The sequence below is a fragment of the Sabethes cyaneus genome, chromosome 3 (genome assembly GCF_943734655.1).
Source record: "Sabethes cyaneus chromosome 3, idSabCyanKW18_F2, whole genome shotgun sequence".
Lineage (NCBI taxonomy): Eukaryota > Metazoa > Arthropoda > Insecta > Diptera > Culicidae > Sabethes > Sabethes cyaneus.
In genome coordinates, this window is record NC_071355.1 from 12,425,783 (window position 1) to 12,453,452 (window position 27,670).

A 27,670-nucleotide genomic window follows, 5' to 3' on the forward strand; every position below is an offset into this window, starting at 1 on the left:
ATTTAGTTCAAAGTGATACGTATATAATTTGACTCTGTCAGTTTTATGAAAATTACAAATTCAAATACAAAGCAAAAATAATATTTGAGCTGGAAATGCCCATATCAAATGACATATAAGATGGTATAACAAGGGTTCCTTTCACCACAAGGTGGATTAAATCGAGTTTTTTAGCTAGCTATAAGTGTGTTCCCTACTAGCACAGTTGTTAGAAACCAGTTTTGGTAACCGAATTATGACTAATTTCAGTCATAATTGAGTTGCTACAACTAGAATGGCCAAAAGTATGCTGCTTGGGTTTTGACTCGTATCCTCTTAGAATTGCGTAATACTATAATAAAACCAGAGGTAGTGATTAATACCACAATAAAACCTTTGTAAAATTAAAGTAAAACCAAGTAGCTTTAGAATTGTTGATTTTAATTTCGCGCGAAATGAAATTTTTGGGGCAGCTAGAAGAAAAATAAGAAGAAGAAGAAGAAGAAGAAGAATTTTTGTGGAAATTTGTATCGGACAAGAAATATTTTTATTATAAAAATATATAATATTTACATATTTTTTCCTTAACATTGCTTTCACGCGGTTCTCAATATCAAACTAGTTTGATTCTATGTTTTCCTGCCCAAAAATTTGAACTAACATTCGCATTCTTGCTAGTGAAATTCTTAGGTACTAGTGGAGTTAGGAGAAGTGACTGGCAAATCTGGCTCCATCTCTTTTATGCTGTTTCACTCTCAGTAACATCGCACATTAAATAACCGATAGATCAAAGTCGAATTGTGTTATGGTGCGATGTCCACATCGATAGTCGATTTTGATTTTTTAACCCGATTATATGGTAATTTCAAACTGTATCGCTAAGATTATATAATTCGTCATTGCAGCCAGCGACTAAAAGTAGATAAGTTAAATGTTAGAACTGATTACAGAGAGTAAAATCATTAAGAATCATTTTTGTTACCGCACTCATCAAGGAAAAATCGAGTCTGTACAGGCCAAAATTTTGAATGGAATTATTTCGATGAAGCAGTTCCAGACTGAATATCGCAACCTGAAATAAAAACCAACTTATTAGTGTAGAGAACATTTACGACCAAATCATATTGCTACCTTCAGCTCAACCACTTCGAATGTTTCATTAATCGTATGATCATCCAAAATTCTTCCGGTTTTTTCAGCCTAAAATCAACAGATTACATTCAGCGATTTGTTTTCCGATATATTTTGGTGAAGAAAACTTTACCCTCCTAGAGAAAATGGCTCCCCCTTCAACTAGAAAAAACAACTGTGATACATAGAACACCGTCATTACAAACTGAAAACTGCAAAACATAATATCCGGTGAGAGATCCTGTTTTAGTGGAGATACCACTGTGATGTACAATCCGAAGAACGTCGTAATTATGACGACAAAATCCTTGATCATCAACAGCAGCAACGGTAGATCATGCAACGTCACAAAACCATGCATCAATTGATTGATTTCACCATGCCAGAGTGCTAGCTGATGCAGTTCGCGGGTCACTTGTTTGCACACCAAGTGCCGCTTCGCCGGATTGACACGCCAATAGTGCTGGATATTGTCGAACGACCTAAGCTGCCGGTTAACCAGTAACAATCGGTAATTCAGCAAACGATAGCAATGAGCGCCAACGTAGCAAACGACAACGAATAGGTTGGTATTCGACGCATTAAGGCCGACCATTACCACAATACCCAAGATATCGTAAAATGTGTCTACAGTTCTATTCTGCAAAAATTGGATTATCCGTACGGTCACTGAAACCGCCAAAACAAAGAAATCGATAAAGTAGAGTTTAAATGCGAAGCGATTGAACATCTTCCTATCAAACCCTTCGGGAACATTCACACTTAGCTGATCCCACAATTGAACGAGGTTATTGTACAGCACGCAAATTCGCCTCCGATAGATGAGTCCAACAATACTGGTTGTGAAGCCTCCGAAAAATATTGCACAAAACGTGACAGCCAGCAAGAATGGATTGTTCTGCTTTGCTGCCACTCGGAGGTGGAAGGTCGTCCAGTAGTATTTCGACAGTAAAACGATGTAGCTTAGTAAATACAGTGCGGTGTACAAAACTGCAACTTTCGAGATTCGAAAGCAACGTTCGGATCTATTGAACGTGAACGGAAATAGCCCAAAAGTGCGAAGAAAATAGCTCAAAAGGTATATTGTAGCACTTGTATACAATATATTATGGTTGCTCATCGTGACAACTATCACTATTGAACTAAAAACGGAACAAACGCACAACGTACAATCCCTTCTGTGGAAAACATAGTAGCCTTCCGGTCCGGATAGAAGATTGACAGCTTGAGTCGATAATAATAACAACATCCGTAGGCGACGCCTATTCCTGTCAAAAATAAGCAAGCGTTGATTACGTCCACGCCTACCTGATGCAGCCGCGTCAACGCAACAAGGTCATGGTTGCAAGCTTCGAGTAAATGAAGGTAAGCGATTGATTTAATTCATTACGTTTAGTTTTTATTAGAACCTTAATGGTGACGCTACTAATGGTACATGCTCAGTGGTAAAACAAGTTTGCTTGTGAGCTCTTGCTTTACAGCTCGGATAGTTGAAATTGTATCATTATTATGAGATAGGAGGTGATTGTGCCAACCATCTGTTTATAAAAAAAAAAAGAAAATAATCCATATAATCCATCTACAGGTTTCTGAAAAAGTTCTAAGACTGAAATTTGTATATAAGAACTGTACAGGGCTTTGGAAAGCGCAGTGCAAATAATTCAGGAGGTGATGAAAAACCATAATAGGGTATGTTGCTGCTTCGTCGTAATTGCCTATTTCCGTCCTATCCAACACAAATTATTAAAAATATCAGCATTTTTATGACACACAATGCAAAACTAGTTATTCCCTAATATTTTAGTTTGTTGTCTATCATACGCGATCAATCAAAGTGAGCTGAGATTTATTTAAATGCTTTTATGATTAAAGAAGTCCTACCAGCCAAATTTCCTACGTTTTTTTTGTGCGACGAAGAAGAAAATGTCGACTAGTCGTTTTAATTTCCGTCATTCATAAATGAAAATAACTCACGCAAAGCATTGTCGTTATTCTACAGCCAGGAAAACTTGCCTGACCTGCATAAAATTTGCAGAATAACATTTGTCATGCCGTCCTACACAAATACATACGCGTTAGCTTCGTAAACATTGTTGTGGTTTTTAATTCGGACTTTGAAAAATTTTGATGGACGGATTTTAAAACGGTACGACGAATTTAAGAAATTAAGTCAGTTGCGTAATTTTAATAATATGCTTTAATAATCACTTTTCAGTGATTTCGAAGTTCACGGATCGGAAGGTAAGCGTGTTTTAGTCAAATCAGGACAAGAATTTTTAGAGTATTCATTAAATCCATCTAACAAATGATGAAAATTAGAATGGCTTTACTTACTACGACGGGAATAAAAATAAACCCTATTTGAAGAAAAAAATCCTTCTACGCATAAAATAAAATATCAATCATTACGGAGTTATTAAACATTTTTAGTTTTCGGACTAATAGTCTTGAATTAGCTCTATAAAAAGTATGCCAGAGCTAGTTCAATTCTGTTGCTTTTATTCGAAAGCAAAACAAATTTTGTACTGAAAATTGTCCTTAAACTTCTTACTTTATAAAATTTAGTAACTTTTCACATGCAAAAAGCTTAGAAATAAGTGTTTCTGATGGCGTTTTCATCAATTTTTTTCCTAAAAAACGTGATAAAGTTGATTGCTTTTAGATACCAATTTGAAGTTTTAGTACTCTTTTTCAAATCGTTCTGTGACGTGAAACGCCTATCTCTTTTAGTTTCGTTGCAATTAAATTTTGACTCAAAACTGCACGAATTCATAAGTCACGCATAGCACACTAGACCACTGCGTGCGACGGACACGGACGCGTATGGAAAACCACAAAGCAGACTTCTCGTGTTTCTCTAGGACGCATCATCAATCAAACGTGTCCCACCTTTTCTTTAAAATTTAACACAAAACAATGTAATTTCTGTAAGCCAGAAGTCCGCAGTTTTTAATTTAATTTTCCACTATATTTGCGACAAGTAATTTAATTGTGTAAAACTAGTTTCAGTTTCAAATCCAGTTTGAGCCCCTTAAAAAGAACTAGTAAATTCCACTGGGGGCCCATGAAATAGTTTCTTGGATAATTATACATATTCTCTTTGTTACTTCCTCACTTTAAATTAATTTTTTTGTTTAGTGTGCCGTCCAATTCTCTTAGAAATCTGAGGTTCAGTAAGTGTCCGATACTAGGGGGCTTTCTGTGTGAGCTTTTGGTGACGATAATATGCGGAGGAGTAATTAAAAAAAGTCCAATTTCAAATATAGTTATAAATTTATTATCTAGTTTAGTTTTAAGCCTAATTAAATCATAATTTCAAGTTTGAAGGTAATTCTAGTTTTTGGCCCAATTTTATAACTGATGTCAAGTTTAATCTTAGCCTAGTTTTAAGTTCATTACGAAAAACAATTTCAAGTATAATTTAAATCCAATTAATGTCCTATTTTAAGTGCAATTTTTATTTCCTACTGTAAATTCAATTTCAAGTCTAGTTTTAACTTTGATTCTAAATCAAACTTCAAGTCTGATTTCATTTTAATTGCTTTCAGGTTCAAGTTCAAGTTCGATTTCTAATCCAATTTAATATTAATATTAATTTAATAGTAATCAATTCTAAGTTCAATTGAATATTAATTTGTTTTCATTTTAAAACACAATGTCAATTTATCTCAAAAGAAAAAATCCGAAAATTATGTCAAACTGCACTGAAACTTTTTGAAATATTTTCTCTTCTTTATCGATTACGAATCCTTTAATGATGCAATTATCAAGATAACATTTTTTGTTGTTCCTGAGTTATGGCCGAAAAATTCGGGTATCCTGAATGGGTATGAAAGGCAAATAAGGAGCGTCCAATATAGCTCTAGCTATCCCAAGCCCCTACCTAGCGCCTCCACGTGGCCGTACCCGGTAATGCTCTATTGAGTAGCCAAGCTAGGAGGTGCGATACTGGGTGGTTCCCGGCTGCCTGATCTCAAAATCGAGATTTTGGGTAGACGGCGGAGCCACACGACCTTGTTAATAGGTAAGCATAAAATAAGTTATTTTAATTAGTTTTTTCGTTTTAGCTTATGAAGCATCTTCTGCTATATAGTGAAAACTTTGGCCAATACGAGTGTTAATACTGCACATGGATATTGGATACCAGAAGAAAAAATGAAATTAATGATTAGAAGCACTTATGGAAACTAAAAGGACGCAACTCTATTCCATTCGAAGGACTGCTGGTGAGATTGTTCTATTTTTATCCATATATACCACATTTCATAAATAAACTAGAATGGGCACTTGTTTGAAGCGGTGGGCCTTGGGAGAGTGAAACAGTCAACTTTCTAGGGTTAATCTTGGCCCGATTAACAACACATCGTGGATAATGAGCGGGCTCTTCTCCCCACCTGCTGGAGTCATTCTGCATTAAGACGGTTTATTCAACGATTGACTCAGGCGACTTAGCCTTTGGAAGGAGATTCTCTAAATCCCTGGTACGTGTAAGTGATGTTGCTTATCGACCAATTCACTTTTGGCCCTTCATATAAGAGTTGGGAAGCATGACCAATCGTTGAATATGTTCAACTCTTTTTGACATGATAGGCTCATTGCTATGAGCGTATGTTTTGCAAAGGCCTGATCCTAAATATTTTCCTAATTGAAAAATTCAAAGCTCATGAACCAAACAGTACGCTGTACGAGCAAACATTTTCTTAAGAAAATACCAGTAAATTGTCTTAGCACATTCACAAATGAATTGCCTATGGAGTCCATCTCTAAAATAATGGAACAGAGCTCCGGGAAACACGTAACTGGCTAAACGAGATAGAAAAAGGAAAAATCGCGAGAGAAATATAGAGAAAAACTTGCCTGAAAAATGAAAAAACGAAAGAAAAATTGTGCTACAATGGGAGAGAAGACGGAACATGAAAAGCGAAAAAAATGGAAATGAAGAAAAGTGAAAAGTGAAAACAAAGAAGAAAGCAAAAAAACTGGACAGAAAAAATGGGAGAACGGAAGGGAAAAGAAGAAAAACAAGAAAGTTGAGAAACGAGAACGAAAAAAGAATATTAAGATGAAGCAAAATTAAAAAATGGAAGACAGATGAGAGAAAACGAAAAACAGAGCGTGACAGAAAAAGGAGGAAAACGTGACGTAATAGGAGCACATAAGAGGAAGAATGAAACAGAGGAAAACAAAAAAATAGGCAACGAGTTAATTGGACAGAAAACAAAAAATGAGACTGAAAAAGAGGAAAACAGGCTTGACAATAAAGAAAAACGGAAAAATGACGCAAAACAGAAAATGACGAATAACGAGACTGGAAAAGAAGAGAAAGAAAATTAGCGGCCAGAAAAATGAGACAGAAAAAGATGGAAAACGAGACAAAGAGAGAAGATGATGGCAGATAGGACAGAAATAGCAAAAACCGTGATAGAAAAGGTGGGAAAACGTGAAAGAAAAAGAGGTAAAACGAGATAAGGAAGGGAAAATGACAAAGAAAACAAGAGAAATTAGAACAAGAAGAAGAATATCGATGACAGATATGGGACAGATAAAGAAGCAAAGAAAAAGAGGAAAAACAGACAAAAAAGGAAAACTGGAGAGAAAACGATGAAAACAGGAGATAGAAAAGGAAAACAGGGGAGCAAAAAAAAGAGCCAAAATTCGAATAACCGGGCTGAAAAGAAGTAAAATCTGAGTGTCGAAAAGTGGAAGCAGGAGAATTCGAAAAAACAAAAAAGGAAAAGGGTGAACAACAGATGGAAAACGGGAAAGGAAATCATAAAAAATAGTGAAAAACAAGAAGAAAAACAGATCTGAAAATAAGATAAAATTGGACAGGTATTGAAGAAAAACGGAACAATAAAATAGAAAATATGGGACAGGAAAACGAAAAACGAACAGGAAACGAAAAAGAACAAAGAAAAAATGGGGGAAGAAAAAAAGCAAAGTGTGAGCAAAAACCCAAAAATGGTACAGAAAAGAAGAACAAACGAAACAAAAAGAGGAAAAACGGGACTGGAAAAGTGATATAAAGGAACAGAAAAGTGGTAAAAGGTGTGAGAGAGAAAATAAATATCTGGAAATTAAATAAAAAGAAAATTTATCCAATTTAATTCTACTATGTATATTTTATTCTTGACAGATACGTATTTCGCCTACGGCTTGCAGGATTCTACAGTGTCTGTTTTCGAACTAAACTAACGAACTTTTAGTTCGGAAATAGACACTGAGGAAGCCTGCAAGTCGTAGGCGAAATACGTATCTGTCAAGAATAAAATATATATAGTAGAATTAAATTGGATAAGTTTTCTTTTTATTTAATTTCCAGGTTTCGTATTCTACTAAGACGCTCCAAAAACTTCAGTTAAACTAAATATGTCAATCGTAATTTCAAGTAAAACTTCGTGTCTAATTTCTTGTTTACGTCCAAACTCAAGCCCAATTTCACGTCTAAATTAATTCAAATTTAAATTCTGAGTTGAAGTCTAATTTCTAGTACAATTTGAATTCCAATTTCAAGTTTAATTTTAAAAGTTATTCCAAAACTAATTTCAAGTCCAATTGAAATCTAATTTACACCCAATTCCAATTCCAATTTTACGTTCAATTTTGAGCATGATTTTAAATCCAATTTCAACTTTAAATTATTCAATTTTAAGTCCAATTCCAAGCCTAATTAAATTCCAATTTCAAGTCCAATATCACATTCTCTTTTAAGTTCGATTTAATGCCTAATTCTAATTCCGAATGAAATTTCTAGTTCAAATCACACAAATTTTAAGACTAATAATAAATCTAATTTAACGACCTATTTCCAGTTCAATTTAAAATAAACCCTCAAGCCCAAAGTAGTTTAAATTCAAGTCTAGTTTAATGTTTTATCTCAAGGCCGGTTTCAAGTGCAATTTCAACTTTAATTTATTGTCCAGTTCCAGGGCTGACTGCTGGTCCAATTTCAACTTTGATCCAATTCAATCCAGTGCAAGTAAGTAAACACAAATCCAGATGTGTTCATTTTGTTACACAATTATTTTAATTCAGGGACCTTTACGACAACGCACAGTTGCTTCCGAGAAAGAGTGTTGTTTTCGACGAGGCTTCGAGGAGAGCAGCGTCGCCCTTCATAAAAAACATTATTGCCGTTGTTGTTTTTCATACGTGTCAGACCGCGTCTATCGCACGCGGTGGTCTAGTGTGCTACGCGTGATGTATGAATTCGTGCAGCTTTCCGATACTAATTTAAGACCTAGCACGATACGTTCAAAATCACGGCTCTGCTAGGCAGCCATGTTTTTGCAGTCAACATCTAACCATTTGCGTAAATGAAACAGCATGACACCGCTATACGTTCTGTCTGTTTCACTCTGCAAAGCCGGTATGCTGGCAGACGGGTAGTATTTTCAAATCTTAACCAGATTTTTGCAAATAATACCCACGCCGGCAGTAGATGTTGGCTACTGTCAAACACATTAAGTAGGGATAGGGTTGCCAGTCCCTTGTTCAAAATTAAATTCCAACGAAACTAAAAGAGAGGCATTTCAAGTCAAAGAATAAGTTGTAGGATGGTATCAGAGCCTAAAATTGGCAGCTAAAAACAATCAACTTTATCATGCTTGTTAGGAGTAATTTAATAAAAACTACTTGAGAACCCAAAACCACATGAACCGAAAACTAAAAATGTTTGATAATTCTGTAATGATTGAGATTTACATTATGCGTAGAATGATTTTTTTCGTCAAATGTTGTCTTCTACCACCACCTGAAATAGCAGCACCGAATTATTGAGTTACACCCTATATTTTAGACAATCAGCTGAGATTTGCCAATAGTCAATCGCTAACACAAAGTAAAATTAAATTGGTTACTTACCGAGTACATCAAGGTAAAATCCACTTTAAACATGCCAAAGTTCTCTACGCTGTACGATCGATGGAGCAGACCCATTGAAAACATATCAATCTGAAAACAAAAACACAGAGAATAAAATTGTGATTAAAATTTTCACTTCAAAAGCTAAAATAATCAGCAACTGAGTGATAAAAATAACTTAGAGAAAGTAACTAGCAAACAGCAATAGAGACATACGGTTCTCTCGACCCGTTCGTCAATTTCGGCTTTAAAAAATCGATTCACGATTATACCAGTCTTTTCGGCACGGTCGGTTAGCAGCTTCGATCCCGACACGAGATAATAGAATTGATGCGTTTGAAAGAGTGACAATCCAAGCGAGTAGCAATATTTTAAAACGGGCGGATCCACATGCTCCCGCATGTCCTGCACCAGAGACGTGTACGTGTAGAAGATCTAAAAATACAACCAATTCAGTGACGAAAACTTTATAATAACCCTTCAACTATTTCATCTACTCCGCTAGTTGCGACAAGAAAAGTCCAGAGTATGACCAACAGCAACGAATAGTCCATCGTTTTAACAAATGCTTCCATAATTGTCGTCACATCTTGATGAAGGTACGCCAACTTATTCAAATCAGTCGTTACCCGATAGCAGATCTGCTTCTTCTCGTTTGGGTGCGCTGCCCAATACTGGTGATCTTTCTCAAATTCACTCAATTTTTCCATGCATCCATCAACCTGCAGATTTATCAGACGATAGAGATGTGCCACAAAGTAGCATACAATCAGAAATCCATTGCTAAAAGCTGCCAAAGACCACATGAATATGAAGTCGAGTAATGCCAAGTGTGGATATCCGTCCTTTTCGAAAAGAAAGTATCCGCTGAAGATGACTGCTGTTATGCACAAGTCCAGGCCAAGTTTATAACAATAATTCTTCACTAGTTTGTAATCCTTTTGCCATCGGCAGTCCGCAGTGATTATATCCGCTAGTAGCATTAATACGTTTAGAATTCTTCTAAGGTTGTCATGGTTTAAAACCATATTGCCAGTAGTAACCATAAAAAAGCAATAATTTAGAGCAAATTGCATCCACGCGAAAACTGTTGTCACATAGGATTCGTTTCTAAGCGTTATTGATCCTAAAAACCAATAAACATACAACATTCCGACGCCGTAAGCGAGCAAGACGGTTAAGGAATAAAAGTGTGACACTCGACATGTTTCGAATACTTTTGACTTTGCATCGAAACGTAGAGGGAAAAATCCGTAACATTTTAATATGCATAAACTTATTGCTAGTAATACACTGAAAAGCTTATTTTTATTCATTGTTATTGCTGCTAGTGGTCGGCTGCGCACTGAAATGCGATGCATTCAACTAGATTCAACGGCCGCTGTGCGGTCACTAATTGTTAGCCACCGATGAAAATAATTTATCAGTATGTTATCAGTTGATGCAATATAACGGGTGCCTAACATCGGCAGTAATTTAACACTCGTACAATTACACGGCAAACCACAGAGGAAAAAAACTAGGGTAAAGAACTAGTTTTAAGCAGTCTAAGCGGGTCACTGATTGTTTTACCTTATTACAAGCGATGGGTTGACTAAGTGGGGGATATCAGCATACCAATCTTCTTGCTATCTTTAGTTCTTCAAGCTGTTACCATTCATTGGAAGACACTATTGTTGAGCTAAACTTTTGATTTTTCGCTTTAAAAGTTGGAGCGGCGGAACTAATTTTGAACAGACCGAACCTATTTTCACCCGCAAGGTGCTTTTTTAAGCAATCCTGAAATCTGAATTTTTTTACGTCCCCTTAAAAAATTCCTGGAACTTTTCCCCCTATTCAGTAAGTTCGCGTTCCTATCCGCGACCTACTAATCGGCATCTGATGCGTAATCGGCATAGCGTATCGGCATAGATGCGTGAAATGCCATCTGTCTAAATTGTTTATCGGGGCATACCCTCATCGCACCGTTCGGCAAAAGGTATTCGTCGTCTCTTTTATTCTCTAGTGTTTTTATGGGAAACTGCGAGTTTGACGTCTCACTCGCTGTTCATAAGGATGGTGGGAGGACAAAAGAGGTAAACATAGCAGTACAAAAGATCCGACTCAGAACAGTGTTGTCAAAGCAAATAACATTGAAACACATCGTTTCACAACCACAATCACTGAGAAAATCTTCGAAAATTATTGAAAAAGCTGTCTTTTGTGTTGTTTTTAATAAAGAAAAATTAATTATGAACATACATTTCTCTTGAAAGTATTGAACCACGTTTTCACCATAGGAGGTTTCAGTTAATTTCAAACTTAAAATTCTTATTTCCAGAACCGAAACAGTGTCTTGGCAACACGATAGTTCATCAGTTGTGCTGCAGCTGCTGCTACTGGTGAACTGGTTCCGTCAATTCAGAATTTGTTTTCAGTTTTGTTAAAAAATAATAAAACTTTCGGCTAGTGACAAAGCCTTAGATAATAGAAAAAAAGAGAGTGAATAATATGGTATGTGACAATTGAGTGCTTGACTTTCAAAGTGGTTGTAATCAGTGCTGAAAAATGTGATGGATTCGTTAGTAGCGAGGTGGCGATTGCCTTCAGCAGCTGAAAAATGTACGTTTTTGGACAACAATTTTTAATTAATCATATTTCTTGTCGGAAACCCAATAAATTGTGTTTGTGTGAATCAAATGTATGGTAAAGTGATATGTGAAGATGACCCAGCTAGCACCAACTCGTATATCAATGTACGAAAACTATCGTAAATATCCCCTAACAAACTCGAAATCGTAACTAAACCTGGACAAAGTGGGATCAAGTTGATTTTTTGTCGTATATAATGATAATGACTGACATACATACGATTTTCAATACAAAATCGTAGAGTAGTACGGAGCGACTCGCGCTTAATCGGATATTATCGTATATAAATACTTATATAGTCGTAACGCTCAAAATTACTCGTAATCACGTATATCGCCTCCAAAATAGTACGGATATGCCAATTTTGCGCATGTAATACGATTTATTTAGCATGTATATCTCTACGTAATGCTGATTTTTACCTTTTTTATACACATGAAAATGCTAGCTGGGGATCCTATCAAAAGATTTTGAAAATATGAATAAAAAAGCGCATTTTCGGCTCATTTATGTTCAACTGATTAAAATAGGTGACACTGATTAACTCGTTCCTTACCCTATATTCTAGTGCAATAAATACTACGGAAAGAGCTCAACAATAGCTTTTGAATTTAGTTCGAATGGAAAATTTAACTAGTTTTATATTAAGCCGACATGCTAGTTTTAAAGGGCAATTTTTGTTTTAAATAAATAAAATCTATCATATTGAAAGGAGATAATCACGAAACAGTGAATAATTACATTACTGCCGTCCAGTCACATCCATTCACCTAACCTAGTGAAACAGGTCAATTAAAAAGTGAATTTACGGAAATTGCGGAATTATAGGCACCAATATAAACGTCACTCACTCACCATGGTAAATACTAGATTAAATTATAATTGAAAAATCTCACAACAAATACCGATGAAGCCTTCAAATTGATCGAACTGCAAAGTACTGAATTGACAACAATGGTTTTGCCTTTCTCAATTTAAATTTAAAACTATTTTCCTTAGGTGAATTCTTCATACACTGCAAGAACATTTATTACCAGCTGATTACCCGATCTTACTTGGGGCTCCCTTGTCTCTCAGTCACTTGTACATCCGGCATTGTAACGAAAATTCTCATAATGCAAGAAACAAAACCCTTTGTCTTCATTTGAATGGGTCTACCCATTGTCAGCTCCGCCCTCCTGTCTCCCAGCCATTTGTAAATCTGTCTACGTTTTTTTCTTTCCCTTTGTCAATAGCCATCCTATTTCCCCCTTTCGGTAATCCCCTTTTATCGTCCAGCCACTTGTACAATCGCTATCGTTTCAAATGATTCAAATCGATGATTCTTCATATCAAAAAAAGGTGTGTGCCAAATTTGATGAAGAACCGTCCAGTCGTTTCGGACTTATGGCGGAACATTCAAACATTCGTTCGCTTTTATTGTCCCAATTTACAGTCAATGTTTAATCTGATTCCAAGTTTGTTAAAGTTTTGCAGCATATTTTATCAAATATGCTTGAATTTTATCAAAATTTCAAGTCGATCAAGCTGCATAACATAGTTTGACCACCCGTGAGTTGCCCGCGATTGATCTAGATCAGCTAAAATTGCACAAAGAACCATCAGAATGACACTTGGGAGAAGCAGGTATAAGTTTAAATATATTAACGGTAGAATTACGAAAACTTACAGTTCGTTCGGTTCGCTCGTCAATGTCGGTCCTGAAGAATCGGTTCACCACGACGCCGGTCTTTTCGGCCCGCCTAGTAAGCAGCGTCGATCCCGATACGATGTAGTAGAACTGAAGCGCTTGAAATATCGACAAACCAAACGAGTGGCAGTACTTTGTAAACGGTGGCGTCACATTATCTCGAATGTCTTGAACCAGCGAGGTGTACGTGTAGAAAATCTAGAATACATACACTTTAGTAAACGCAAATTTTTACCAACAGTTGCTACCGTTCACACACTCCGGCCATTGTGATGAGGAAACACCATAGAATTGCCAACAGCAGTGAGTAGTCCAGCGTTTTAACAATCGTCTTCATAACCGTTGTCACATCCTGATGAAGGTACGCTAACTTGTCAAGGTCGGCAGCCACCTGGTAGCAGATTAGCTTCTTTTTGCCCGGATGTGCAGCCCAATATGATTGCTGCTTTTCGAAATCACTCAGCTTCTCCATACATTCATCCACCCGGAGATTTATCAAACGATACAGGTGAGCCACGGTATAGCATACGGCTAGAAATCCGTTACAAAAGACTGCCAACGACCACATGGAAGTGAAGTTAAGAAATGCCAAGTGGGGATACCCGGTGTGCTCGAAGGGAAAGTAGCTGCAGAAGATTACCGTTATCGCACACACATCGACCAGAATCAGTTTGTACAGAAATCGTTTGAGTAGTTTATGATCCTTTTGCCAATGGTCATTTTTAGTGATGATATTTACTAGCAGTATCAATACATTTAAAACTGCTCTGATCCGCCGATGGCACAGAATCATTGTGGCAATCGTAACCATGAAGAAGCAATAATTTAAGCCAAATTGTATCCACGCAAATGCGATAATTATACCGGACGGTAATTTAAGTATTGCTGTTCCTAGAAACCAATAGACGTAGGACATTCCAACGCCATAGCCGAGCATGACGGTTACCGAGTAGTAAAATGATAGTCGAGATGTTTTGAATATTTTTCGTTTGGTTTCGAAACTTAAAGGAAAAAATCCGTAGAACTTCCACATGCAATAGGTTGCCATTAACAGAATACTAAAGAACTTAGTTTGATCCATTTTTGCTGCTGCTCGTGTTGAACTGTGCACATGGATAACCGGTCGTTCCGGCAGTTCACTTGGACACTCCAACAGGAATAATTTATTAGCACGTCATTGAAAAATTAAAACACCAAACGCGAACTAAGTAATTAGATTACTTTAACATAAAATGTGCATCTTTCAAACAAATTGCAAAATGTAAATGCAATTCATGCTTTGTCCAAGTTAGAACAACAACCGTCGACCATGTTCTCCCGACAGGTGCTATTCCGGCTGGCTGCCGGTTATCTTTACTGTGCCACACGTACCTGCGGAATACTGCCATTTCGGTTTGATGGCAATCGATTTTTCAACTGTGAATTCCAGCTGCTCTGGTCCCTTTGCGCAGGATCCAGCACCATCGCTAGCGTGGTGTTTAGCTTCTACCGCATAGTGACACTGATCTCGTACCCATCGTTGGACATTGTCCGTCAGCTGATTTACTGCGAGTTCATCATTCGCGTCGGGATCATCGCGTCGTGTTACGTGCTGACGTGGATCTACAACCGGCAGTTTCTGGCACACTGTAACGTTATCCTGCAGAATCTGAGGAAGCTCGAGCGCTTCCAGTATCTGCCGGAGGTCGACAGGAAGCTGGCCGTGTACGGTCTGCTAAAGGTCTTCACCGTGGACGTTATGATGAGTGTTCTATTTGGGATCAACTTTCGGTTCAATGCAGAAAATGATCCGGTGCCGCTGTTCGAGCGTGTCGTAAACGTTTACGCTGTTTTCGTTGTGGCTCAGGTATCCAATGTGTGCCTATTTAGTCTCTACATAGGAGCCTATCTGTATCGTGCGGTTAACTGGCAAGTGAGGAAAATCATCAGCAGATCCGGCGAGCTGGAGCAAAATTGCGTTCAAATTTGTGAAAATCTGGACTCCTTAAGTAAAATCCATTACAGTACGACCCATGCCATACAGGGAATCTGCGCCATTTTTGGTATCCCGCTTGGATTGATCAATTTGAATCAATCCGTGGTGTTCATTTCCAGAGTTCGTAGCTTCTGTCTTCTAATGTGTATTTTACTAAGTATTGTTTCGTGCTTTTAGGTGTACTTTGTTTACGTTTCTTTAAGTCAACAATTTAGGAGCGAATTCATCATCAGCCCAAATCGTTACTTCAACTCTATCCTCTACCTTTGTTTTGAGCTGGTCCATCTAGTGTGCCTGGTGTCGGCATCGGAGCTGTCAGTTAGACGCGTGAGTGTTTGTTTCTACAACAATTGGTAGAAAATTGAGTTTTAGCAATCTTTTTCATAGGCTGAAAAGACTCTTCTCTATCTGAATGAGTTTTTTGAAACTGACGTTGAACCTGCTGTCGACAAAAATGTAATTATAATTCTGTAGACAGATCAAAATCGATGTACTTTTTCGATGCTAACGATTAATTACAGATTCAAACGTTCACCATCGGATTACTGCTGCGTGATCAGTCGGTTTCCCTTTGTGGATTGTACCGGCTGGATTTTACACTGCTTTTTTCGGTAAGTGCTTATGCCCTCTTTAGAAGAAGTTAAAACACTTATTCTACTTTGACTTGCCTTGTAATTTACAGATAATTGCCGCTATCACCAACAAGCTTATCGTACTCATACAATTGCAACTTGGATAGTAACCGTCGCTAGCCCATAACTGTGCCAGTCATATAAGCGTGTCCTTTAGCTGATCTTTTTTTTAGTTATTGTTTCCCTTTGTCATCCGTTTTGACGTAGAACTACGTGTTACTGCAGGAAGTCATTCCAAAATTTGGATTTAGGTGAGCGTCACGAAATAACGAAGGATTTTGAATATGAGTGGTTTAAAATGGTTTGTATACCAATCGATTCATAAAATATGTAGTAATTGTATAGCCATTGTTACAGCAATGTCATAATACAAAAATTGATAAATAGTGAAAATCAAGGAAAGGTTTGATGGTCAAACTTTTACGTACATTTTCAGTATGGTCACTGTAGGGAACGTGCCGAGTTAGATAAAGGTTCAATTTTTGGCGCTGAGATAGATGGAGACAACAATAACGGTGGTTTCTGGGGGAGAGAAATCATAAATCGTTCAATTTAGCTCTTACGCATACTGGGGCATGATATATTATGCACTTAGACAAAGAGTCAGTTTTTAGACGAACGTAGACTTTAGTGGATGTGCTTGTTTTGTGCTCCGAAGTGTTTCAGTTGAAATTGAAAGTGACTGACACTGCCGGACACTACAGTCACCTTACTTCCCAGGCACAGACGATAATTAGACATACCTGCTAACTACTAAAATCTCAGTCATTTCTATTAACAATGAAAAGCAACCAAGCTTCCCTGTTCCAATAGGACGGAGATTTTTTGTATTGCTTGAAACAAGACCAATATGATGTGCGGAAAGTAAACTGGGTTGGGTTGGGGTTGTAATGAACTAAACTAACTAAACTAATAGAACTAAATAATGTCTTGTAAGAAAAGGTGATGAATTCAATTGAAATGCACAGTATCAAATCTTACCTATTTCATTAAGCGTCCACTAATTAACATAACAAATTATGATTGCAGACCCGGGCGTACCCAGACTCATTGTGCAACCTTATCAGGTCCCTTATCAGGTATCAATTCCGACGCCGGCCACGTCGGAATACTTTCAGGACGACGACACTATGCAGGCCCTTACGACTTGCAAGGTACTGCGTGTGACGTTGTTCGTCTGCCAGCGTGTTAGCCGCGATTCTCAGCGCGGGTTTTCGGAGAAAGGCGCTGAGAATCGCGGCTAACACGTTGACAGACGAACAACGTCACACGCAGTACCTTGCAAGTCGTAAGGGCCTGCATAGTGTCGTCGTCCTGAATGTAAAAACAAGTTATATTAAAACTTCTTGGTCGGTGGTTTCTACAGTAGACGGAGGAAGAGACACAATTTGTGGCTAAAAATAGACCCAACCAGATAAGTCGCTACATTAATAAGGAGGGTTTGTCCAGCGCCTCTATGGTTCAAAGGTACACGGGTACTAGCGAACCAGGCGGGTGTTGTGGGTTCAAATGCGGTTATAATCTCCGATTATAGCTTGGTTCGACCCATGCAGCTTCCAGCATTGGACAAAAGGTAGGAGTCACAACGACAACTTGTTAAGCGTAGCTACCTATTACCCCCCCCCCTTCCTGTCCACTCTTTCCTCTCCATTCCAAAAAAAAATTCATTACTTTCCCCTACCGTCCCTCCATCAATTGTAGAACCATCGTTTCAAAAAAATAATATTAATGCCTGGCCGCATTTCAAGGTCAAAAACTAAAAACACCGCCTAACTCGGATATTTGATTATATCAATCGAGTACATGTTACAGATATCGTAAACTGCTTCGTCTAGCACGCGATGTGTTGTCTTAAAATGTCATGCAATTCAACATGTTGGTAGCGAAAATTATCTAGCATTGTTTATTCATCAGTATCATCAGTTTCACTTTACAAAAAGACAGAGTCAGAGACAAATAAAACAGAAAAAAGCACCCGGTGTGGTATATACTGAACGTGTCGCTTCGACGGTCGGCAACCGACTGCTCGTTTCTAAAAAAGAAATAATGAGACAGAAGGAGAAAAAAGAAAACGTGAACAAAAATGGAAAAACGGGTTAGATAAAGTGGTAAATCACGAGTCAGCGAACAGAAAAAACTGGCTGGCAGAAAGAAGAACGAAAAAGAAAAACGTGACAGCATGGAACGAAAAACGGAACATCAAAAGAGAAAATAATGTGGAACAGAAAAAAATGGCAGAGGGAGAAAAAGGGACAACGAGACAAAAAACGAGAAGACTGGACAGTAAAACGAAAAAAAAAGAAAAATGAGAGAAAAGAAGGAAGAACCCTATGGCATACGCAGAAAACTTAAAAAAAATGACTATAAATCGAATAGAAAACAGGTAAAACGGGACAAAAATATGAAGAATAGACGGAACAGAAAAGGAGTAAAAGAATGTTGCGAAAAATACGGGAGCAGAAAAATCGAGATCTCGTTTCAGAAAAAGAGACAAGAAAATTGAATGGGGAAAAAAAATCAAAAATGGAAGACAAAACGAGTAAAACAGAAAAGAAACCCAACCAGAAGGTAGAAATAGAAAAGAAGCAAAAGCCAGACATAAGTTTGCTTTACTTCTCCATAAAATTGACACGGGAAAAGCAAGTAAATCTAATAAGAGAAAGAGCGGAATAGGCGAACGACCAAAATGAATAAAAACGAGCAAAAACGGGATAGAAATAGAAATAAACCGCGAAAAGAAATGAAAACCGAAACGAAAGAAAGGAAAAAGTCGAAAGAAGGTAATGAATGAAACAGGAAAAGAGGAGCAACAGGCCTGAAAACGGGGAAAATTGGTAAAAGAAAGACAAAAAATGGAACAGAGAAAATCTATGACTCAGGAAAAGGACCTAAAACTGAGAAAAGAAAAAGAAAACCCGAGAAAAAAGAGGGAAAATTAGACAAGAAACGAAACACGTAACAGAAAACAAGAGAAACCAAAAGGAAAAGAAAGAAAGAAATACAGAGGAAAAAGAAGAAAAAAGAAAACCGTTAAAGAAAACGGGAAAACCGGGAAAAAAGGGCAAACGGGGTATAAAGGAAGAAATATGGGACATAACGCGGAAAATGGGCCAGACAAAGAAGGAAAGAAAAACGGACTAAAAATAAGTCATACGAGAGAGAAAAGAATCGAAAACCGGGGGGAAAGGGAAAAGAGAAAGCCAATATCAGAATAAAGAAAAAAGTGTAAAACGGGGGATCAAAAAGAGAGAAACGGTACAGATTAAGACGTAAAATGAGGAGGAAAGAAGATAGAAAGAGTTAGTAAAATACGATAAATTGAAACGACAAAAAAGGAGAAAAGAAAAGATTGAAAACGGGAAATCAAGCAACAAAAAACGAGAGGAAAACATAAGGAAAAAAGGGATAAAAACAAGAGTAAATGGAACAGGAAGCAAATATAAATAGAACAATAAAACAGAAAAGAAAATTAGAGAAAAAGGGGAAACGGATAGAAAATGAGAGCAAAAACCAAGAAAACAATACTGAAATTTAAATATACGATACAAAGAGCGGAACACTATCATTACACGACCTAAGACGTTCTCCACTACGTTGTTAGTGGCTATTTCACGGTACTTCAACAGTCCTTAAGTGGGGCTTCATCCAGGTCACCCTCTTCCGGCAGCGCGGTTTAGTCACTTGTTACAAATCCGTTATTAGTTTATGCTTTACAAGTCATGTTTTGCGAAAAAGTCCAATTGTAGAGAATATGAATGGCAATATTCTCTACAAGTTCAAAATTTGCTTGCCGAGCATCGCGGAATCAAATGGTAGTGTCTTTTTCTAATTCCCGTCGTAATAAGTAAAGCTCATCATTTGCTGGATGGATTCAATGAATACTCCAAAAGTTCTTGTGCTGATTTGACTAAAACACACTTACCTTCCGATCCGTGAACTTTGAAATCACTGAAAAGCGACTATTAAAGCATATTATTGAAATTACGCAACTGACTTTATTTCTTAAATTCGTCGTACCGTTTTAAAATCCGTCCAACAAAATTTTTCATCGTCCGAACTAAAAATCACAACAATGTTTACGAAGCTAACGCGCATGTATTTGTGTAGGACGGCATGACAAATGTTATTCTACAAAATTTCTGCAGGTCAGGCAAGTTTTTCTGGCTGTAGAATAACGACAATGCCTTGCGTGAGTTATTTTCATTTATGAATGACGGAAATTAAAACGATTAGTCGACATTTTCTTCTTCGTCGCACGAAAAAACGTAGGAAATTTGGCTGGTAGGACTTCTTTAATGATAAAAAGCATTTAAATAGATCTCAGCTCACTTTGATTGATCGCGTATGATAGATAACTAACTAAAATATCAGGGAATAACTAGTTTTGCATTGTATGTCATAAAAATGCTGATATTTTTAATAATTTGTGTTGGATAGGACGGGAATAGGCAATTACGACGAGATAGCAACATACCCTATTAACAAAATTGTTAGTTCCAATTTTTTCCTTTTTAAACATTAGAATAGATTTAAGTTTTACAGTCTTTTAGCATGCGCTTGGTTTACTTACTTACTTACTTATGTGTCCATGTCCGCCGGTCCGGCAGAACAAAGGGATGAAATCAGAGATCTTCACTGCTGACGGTTTCCGGCCAGGGCTTTGACCTGTCGCCAGGATAGGTTCTCGTCTACAGCCGGGAAGTCGTTGGCTGAGCTGCGTCGCTATGAGCCTCTGGGCCTGCCTCTTTTACGCTGTCCTTGTGGACCCCAGTCGAGTGCTTCTCTGCAGACCTCGTTCGCTCCTTTCCTCAAGGTGTGTCCAATCCACCTCCACCTACGTTCACGGATTTCTGTGGCTATCGGCCGTTGATGACACCGACGAAGGAGTTCCTCATTGGATATCCAGTTGGTTGCGCTGGTTTGCCCAACGGGTAACGAAACAAAATGAATAAAAACAAAATGCAATGCACTAAACTAGTCACTTATTTACCTTGTCTTATTACATATTTTAATTGAAGCCTTGTTGCGTTGATGCGGCTGCAAGCAGGCGTGGACGAACCAACGTGTGATTATTTTGGTAGAGAACAAGCGTCGCCTACGTAGGTTGTTATTATCGACTCCGCTTGTCAATCTCAATCTATCTTGTCTAAAGAATCACTATGATGTACACAAAAGGTATTGTAAAAAGTACAATTTTTCTTTTTTTAGTTCAATGGCGATAGTTGTCATGATGAGTAACCATAATAGATTGTTTACAAGCGCTACGACATACCTTTTGACTTATTTCCTTCGAGCGTTTGGATTATTTCCGTTTAAATTCAGCAAATCTGAGCGTTGCTTTCGAGTGTCGAAAGGCGCAGTTCTGTACACCGCACTGTATTTACTAACCTATATCGTTTTTCTGTCGAGATATTACTGGACGACTTTCCACCTCCGAGTGGCGGCAAAGCGGAACAACCCATTCTTGCTGGCTGCCACGTATTGTGCGGTATTCTTTGGAGGATTCACAACCAGTATCGTTGGGCTCATCTTTCGGAAGCGAATTTGTGCGTTCTTCAATAGCCTCGTTCAATTGTGGGATCAACTAAGCGTTAACGTTCCCGAAGGATTTGATAGGAAGATGTTCAACCGTTTGGCATTTAAACTCTACTTTATCGACATGTTCGTTTTAACGGTCGCAGTAACTCTGCGGATAGTTCAATTCTTACAGCAGAGAACTGCACATACATTTTACGATATCTTGGGAGTTGTCATTACCGTCGGCCTTAACGCGTCGAACACCAACTTATTCGTTGTCGTTTGCTACGTTGGCGCTCATTGCTATCGTTTGCTGAATTACCGATTGTTACTGGTTAACCGGCAGCTTAGATCGTTCGAAAATATCCAGCACTATTGGCGCGTCAATCCGGAGAAACGGCAGCTGGTGTGTCGACAAGTGACCCGCGAACTGCACCAACTGGAACTTTGGCATGGCGAAATCAATCAACTGATGCATGGTTTTGTGATGCTGCATGATCTACCGTTGCTGCTGTTGATGATCAAAGACTTCGTGCTCATAATTACAACGTTCTTCGGATTATATATTTCGGTGGTAACACCTCTGAAGCAGAATCTCTCACCGGATGTCGTTCTTTGTAGTTTTCAACTTTTAATGACGGCTTACTATTTATCGCAATTGTTCTTTCTGGTTGAAAGTGGTGCCATTTTCTCCAGAAGGGTAAAACTTATCTCCACCAAAATGCATTCGGAAAAAACGTCGATGAATGTAATCCATTTATTTCAGGCTGAAAAAACCGGAAGAATCCTGGATGATCATACGATTAGGGAAACATTCGAAGTGGTTGAACAGAAGGTAGCAATGTAATTTTAAAGTAAATGTTCAGTTCCAATAAAATAGTTTTTGTTTCAGATTGCGATATTCAGTTTGGAACTGCTTCACCGAAATAATTATATTCAAAACCTAGGGTTATACAATCTCGACTTTTCGTTGATGAGTGCGGTAACAATAGCTAAACGGTTTGCCTACAATGATCCTGCTCTAATGTCCATCTTTTTTCTACCTTAGTCACTGGCTGCAATGACGAATTATATAATCTTAGCGATACAGTTTGAAATTACTATTTAATTGATGCTAAGTGTGTCAAAATATCAAGACCGACTATCGGCGGTAAATTCGCCCCTATACTAAATTCGACGATAATCTATCGGTGATTCATTTGAAATCTGCGATTTTATAAGGGTAAAATAACGAAAGCTAGTTCTAATAGTGTTAATTTTATTAGCAAAAGTAAAATTTTTATCAAATTTTTCGAAAACAAGACATGTGAAGCATGCGATTAGTTTGCTGTGGAAAACCGAGTGAATAGAATATAAATCAGATAAAATGAGTAAAAATAAGTATTTCTACCAACTCGAAAACCCGTTTTCACTCTGTTTGTTGGAACTGCCATAAAATAATGAATCAATGAATTAGTTATTCCTAATCCACCCTGACATGGATACAGGGTGCGCCCATCAATACAGAAATCAGTAATTATTCATATTCATAAACATAGCAGAAGGTCAGAGTCTCGCCAGAGTAACATAACAGTGGCTGGGCTTCCACACTCGTTCATTGGTCATGCTTACAAACCAGCAAATAGTAAACGCTATTAGAAAGTGTATATTTCGACCGTTGCAACTGTTTGGTTTAGTTCCACTTGCCTGGGATCCACAACGAAAGCAGTTCGTTCAATCGAGATGGTTGAGCCTGGCGTCGGCTGTCTTTGCCAGTCTAACGACCGTTGCAATGCCGTTATCCTATTGGTACATGATCAACAACGTTCCTTACGGAGGATCGGGTCTCAGCTTTAATTTGATTTCCTTCCAAGCAGCCGTGTGTTACGTGGTGCTTCCTTTGTCTTACGTATCGTTATTTGTCAACATCCGGCAGGTGGAACGATGTCTGAATAATTTCGTTAAAATATATCATTCTGTAGTTGAAGATACGAACCAATTGGACAGAACTCTTCTGAAGCAGTATCTTATGAAACTCGTTTTCGTGGATGTAATCATGTACTTAGGTGCTGCCATGCTGTACATACCCTTTGGAGTAGCTAAAAACTATTTACTGTTAGTTTCGTGGCTTTGCAATATTGTAAACACAATAATGATGTTGTTGATCATCAATATGCTGCAAACAACTGCACTGTTCGGGTCGACCTTATTGCAGAATATCAATAGAAATGTTTCCGAAATAATGGACCTTCTGTGTCATTTCTATGCGGGGGAATTATTTTGGAACCATCCCAGGCAAAATAAGTTAATGTATTGTCATAATCTAGCTAACAAAATTGATGGACTTTGCTTTCTGCATCGAACGACCAATGAAAACGTGCAACGACTGGTCTGTAGCTACAGTGTTCCATTGCTTGTCATTTTCCTGTATATGTTCATGATAATACTATCAGAGGTAATTCATATACTTCTAGAATCTCTAAAAAGGACAGTTGCAAAGCGAAAAATTATCATTCTAGATATACTATAGCTTCATTATGTTGATAAATGAGATTTCGACAGGAGCAGAACTCAATATCGGTCAATCCGTAAGTTCTTTACTGCTTGTCTTGGTATCTGCGATGCAGATTCTTTACATAATATCTTTTTGTGCTCTGGTCACTAGAAGAGTAAGTAAACTTATGTGAAATATAATTTCCGCATAATTTCTGATAGCGTTCTCCATCTATTTTAGGCCGAGGAAACTGGAGTTCTACTAACGAAACTTTTTCAATCCGATGTGGGAGAGCGAATCGAACTTAGTGTATGGTGACACAATACCGCTTGAGATTTAATAAGCTTTGACTTGAAGTTTAATTTTTTCTAACTTTATTTTTAGATTGAAATATTTACCCTAGAATTGTTACACCACAACTACACCATCAGTCTGTTTGGTTTCTTTCCTCTGGATTTCACGTTTATATATTCGGTAGGGTACAATTCCGATTCGACCTTACCATAGTAAATGCTAACTCGTAAGTCGGTATTTTTACAGACAGCAGCAACCATCATACATTATCTTATTCTGTTGGTACAATTTGGATTAGCGGACTACTGATTGGCGCACTGACAACGCTAACTACAGTGCTACGAATGCCATTGTCGGATTTTACGTCAACTCGTCTGTGGGACTGGCAGCTGCCCCCTGAGTTTGTGAAAATATACTGGATTATCAAAAACCGAAATAATAACCAAAATCCTACACCGAAAAAGAGATATATTGTAAAAACTAAATGTCGATTTACTGAAATTTTTGGAGCGTCTTAATAGGCCGATTTGCCAAAACAAGCTATTTCAGAAAACGAAGAGTTTTTTTTCCAGTCAGATAATGTGGCCTACAAGTTTTTCTAACAAAAACTTTTTTATGTTCGTACTAAAAAGTAAACTAATTCTTTTCCAGTCTATAATGCCAACGCGAAATCAAAAATTAGTTAATCTGAGGTAATCATATAGATAGACAATTGAATTTCGGACCTACTCAATCCTAATCAGCGTGCTCATCAGTGATGCCAGATCTACGGATTTATCCTTATTTGTACGCTTTTAGGATTTTTTACGGATCTGCGGATCAAGTGCTTGTATCTACGGATGTTCATAAACTTCACGAAAAAGTTTGAATTTTTTTTGTTTTTTGAGAGTCGACACGAAAGTTTCTGATGGAGTTCTTCTGAGAGAAAGAAACTAACAGAATAGTAAAAAAATGAATTAAAAAGATAAGATTTATGTAAATGTTATTCGTCATATTCGATTTTTTTCTACTGTCAGACGAATCCAGTTGTTCTTTATAACCAAGTGGCTGGAATCATTGATCTCTTTGCATTAATTAGTTTTAATCTTTTTATGCGATAAATAAAAACAGTAGAACATTAAAGCCTTCAGAAAGACAACAACAAGTTGACGAACATACGACAGAAAACGATGTTAAACAGAAAGTGAAAAGACTACAAAAAATACGGCGAAACGACGACAAAAGATGATGGAAAGATGACAAACAGAAACAAAGAAAAGGCGACAAAATATCGACGAGAAGACGCCAAAACAACAAAAAGACAACAAAAGCCGCAAAAAAATCATCGAAACAACCAACAAAAATTTCCAAAAAAACAGACTTTAAAAGACGAGATGATGAGAATACCGACAAAATGTAAAATTACGGACAAAAAGCCCTGAAAAGACAACCAATACGAGAGAGAAATGACAAAACGGGCGACGGAAAAATGACAAAAGAGTGAAAAGATGACAAACAAATAATGAAAGGATGTCGAAGATATGATAAAAGTTGACAAACAGACAACCACCAAACACCAAAACACCAGACTTGACACCAAAACAGAAAAAAAGAAACAAAACTACAAGGTATACAGCCCTAAGGGTTGTACGAAAGGGTGACGTAGGACAATGTCAGATTATTAGATCAAAAACCTATGAAAACTGCATTTCTGGCATATGTATGTGTAGCTATGTAGCTTAAACGCTACGGAGATGTACAAAAAAGCACAAGATGAGTATGTAGAAATTTATTCCTAAAATCACTATCTACAATCCTAGCCCTACAACGTTTTCTAGCCCCACCGGGGATAAACGTTCTGCACTTTTCACTTGAGGTAAAATCTTCCAAAAAGCAACAACCTGAATCTGAATCCCCCACCGGGGGATCCACTCTCCACTTGAGGTTTTAAATTATCATTCTTATCTGACCCCCGCTCGTGGCGTCGCCGCCCGTATTTATAACAGCTTTTAATTGCTCGTAGCAAGAAGTACTAGAGCAGCTGCTGAGAAAAACAAAGAGAGAGTAGAGCGGAACTTAAGTTCTATGAGAGTTTCAGTTGGCGCGCGAAACCTCTCACACATGTACTAAGCTAACTCCCATCGCACGTTCGACGTACAATGTTTGTTATTTTCCATGTGCAAACATTTACGCTTGCCCCTGAGCCTGGCATAGAAATAAACCTTACAGCCGTACAGAAAGGTAAAACTTTCGCTGTCGCGCAGCTTCGGTCAATGGTAACCGTCGCGGCCACCGGTGGTCAATGTTACCCGTACTGGGCACCGACGCTGCAGATCCCCCTTCCGAATGAGGTCGCAGAATTTGTCAACAGATTTTGCGAGGGTACGTTAGCTGGAAAATTTTAATTCTCTCTCTCTCTCTTTCTTCTTCGGTGTTAAAAACTTCCCTATTGTGGACTACTGGCAGATAATTTGTTATGTTGTATGTGGTTCAACTATGTAATATAATGTGTAATATAATATGTAATATAATTTGCCTTAAACACTATTCTGGAGCTCGTCTCCGCGGTGCTGCTGGCGTCTTCAATTTATTCTTAATTCGGGTCGGAAAAACGTGCTGTATGGCTTGAGTGGGGAAGAACGGGGAAACATTGAGTGCAGAGCCGCCCGCTGGAGATCGTAAGTGGTTGTTGTGGTTCCATTTCTTCTGTTGCTCGCCTTCGCTTCTCACGCTGCCTAATTCTATTCGGTTATTTATCCAAGAGGTTGGCGGAGTAATGGCTTTCACACTGAATCCGGAAACCTCTTGTATTGGAATTCGCCTGGTTCTGGTGTACTGTATTCCTGGGCCGTCTACACTCGTTGTTCCCCACAGTCCTTTCTCCTCTCGCGCCTGTGAGAGCTCTCCAAGCTTGAGCTCACCGTTACTCGTACTGCAGGCTGTCTTCCCTCGTCTCGGGTCGTCTTCCGGCTGCTGGTCTCACTGATCTTCATTTCTTATATCTACACTCGCGAAAAGAAAAATCTATACCAATCACAAAAGAAAATTAAAAGTTCCTGACTTTGCTGTGATGCTTCGATCGCACCGAATTTTATTGTCCTTTTCTATGCGATTGGTTTACATTTAAACGTTAATAATGGAATTACGCACTTAATTTAATTTCTTTTTCATTAATATTTTATGGCGACTTATGGTTTTATCGTACTCTTCACGCCTTTGATATAATTTACTTATGTTCTTTATTACTTTCAATTTGTTCACCGAATGAACTCTTACATTTTATCTACAGTTCCTATTGAACGTTTTTCTTATGTCACTAACCGTAATATCACTTTCGATTTTCTATCGGGAGTTCCTCTCCCTCTTTTAATTCTTCTACGGAGTCATACTTGTTACTCTCCTTTCTTTTAATTCTTCTACGGAGTCATACTTGTTACTCTCCTTTCTTTTAATTCTTCTATGGAGCCATACTTGTTACTCTCCTTTCTTTAATCTTCAATTTTCAA

At 37.8% G+C, this 27,670-nt stretch overlaps 2 protein-coding genes across 2 annotated transcripts; one reads left to right on the forward strand and one right to left on the reverse strand.

The window, feature by feature from the left end:
• Nucleotides 1-2,585: 2,585 nt before the first annotated feature.
• LOC128739273 (putative gustatory receptor 28b) lies at nucleotides 2,586-14,087 on the reverse strand. Its single transcript, XM_053834751.1, has 4 exons — nucleotides 13,554-14,087; nucleotides 13,274-13,492; nucleotides 8,974-9,063; nucleotides 2,586-2,648 (listed from the first exon to the last, which is right to left on the reverse strand). The coding sequence occupies exons 1-4, from the start codon at nucleotides 14,085-14,087 to the stop codon at nucleotides 2,586-2,588; spliced, it is 906 nt and encodes a 301-aa protein (XP_053690726.1).
• Nucleotides 14,088-14,603: 516 nt separating this feature from the next.
• LOC128739274 (uncharacterized) lies at nucleotides 14,604-16,008 on the forward strand. The gene is made up of 5 exons (XM_053834752.1): nucleotides 14,604-15,389; nucleotides 15,447-15,596; nucleotides 15,657-15,725; nucleotides 15,791-15,880; nucleotides 15,952-16,008. Exons 1-5 carry the CDS (start codon nucleotides 14,604-14,606, stop codon nucleotides 16,006-16,008), a joined length of 1,152 nt encoding a protein of 383 aa, XP_053690727.1.
• Nucleotides 16,009-27,670: the final 11,662 nt, after the last annotated feature.

Bases quoted from the DNA above. Each gene is read 5' to 3' on its own strand.
- LOC128739274 (XM_053834752.1), top strand. From the start codon at position 14,604: ATGTTCTCCCGACAGGTGCTATTCCGGCTGGCTGCCGGTTATCTTTAC. The intron at 15,726-15,790 runs GTAATTATAATT...GATTAATTACAG, and splicing joins AACCTGCTGTCGACAAAAAT to ATTCAAACGTTCACCATCGG. The intron at 15,881-15,951 runs GTAAGTGCTTAT...TGTAATTTACAG, and splicing joins ATTTTACACTGCTTTTTTCG to ATAATTGCCGCTATCACCAA.
- LOC128739273 (XM_053834751.1), bottom strand. From the start codon at position 14,087: ATGATTCTGTGCCATCGGCGGATCAGAGCAGTTTTAAATGTATTGATA. The intron at 9,064-13,273 runs GTAAGTTTTCGT...TTTTGTTTTCAG, and splicing joins ACGAGCGAACCGAACGAACT to ATTGATATGTTTTCAATGGG. The intron at 2,649-8,973 runs GTAAGTAACCAA...TTTTATAAACAG, and splicing joins ATTTTACCTTGATGTACTCG to ATGGTTGGCACAATCACCTC.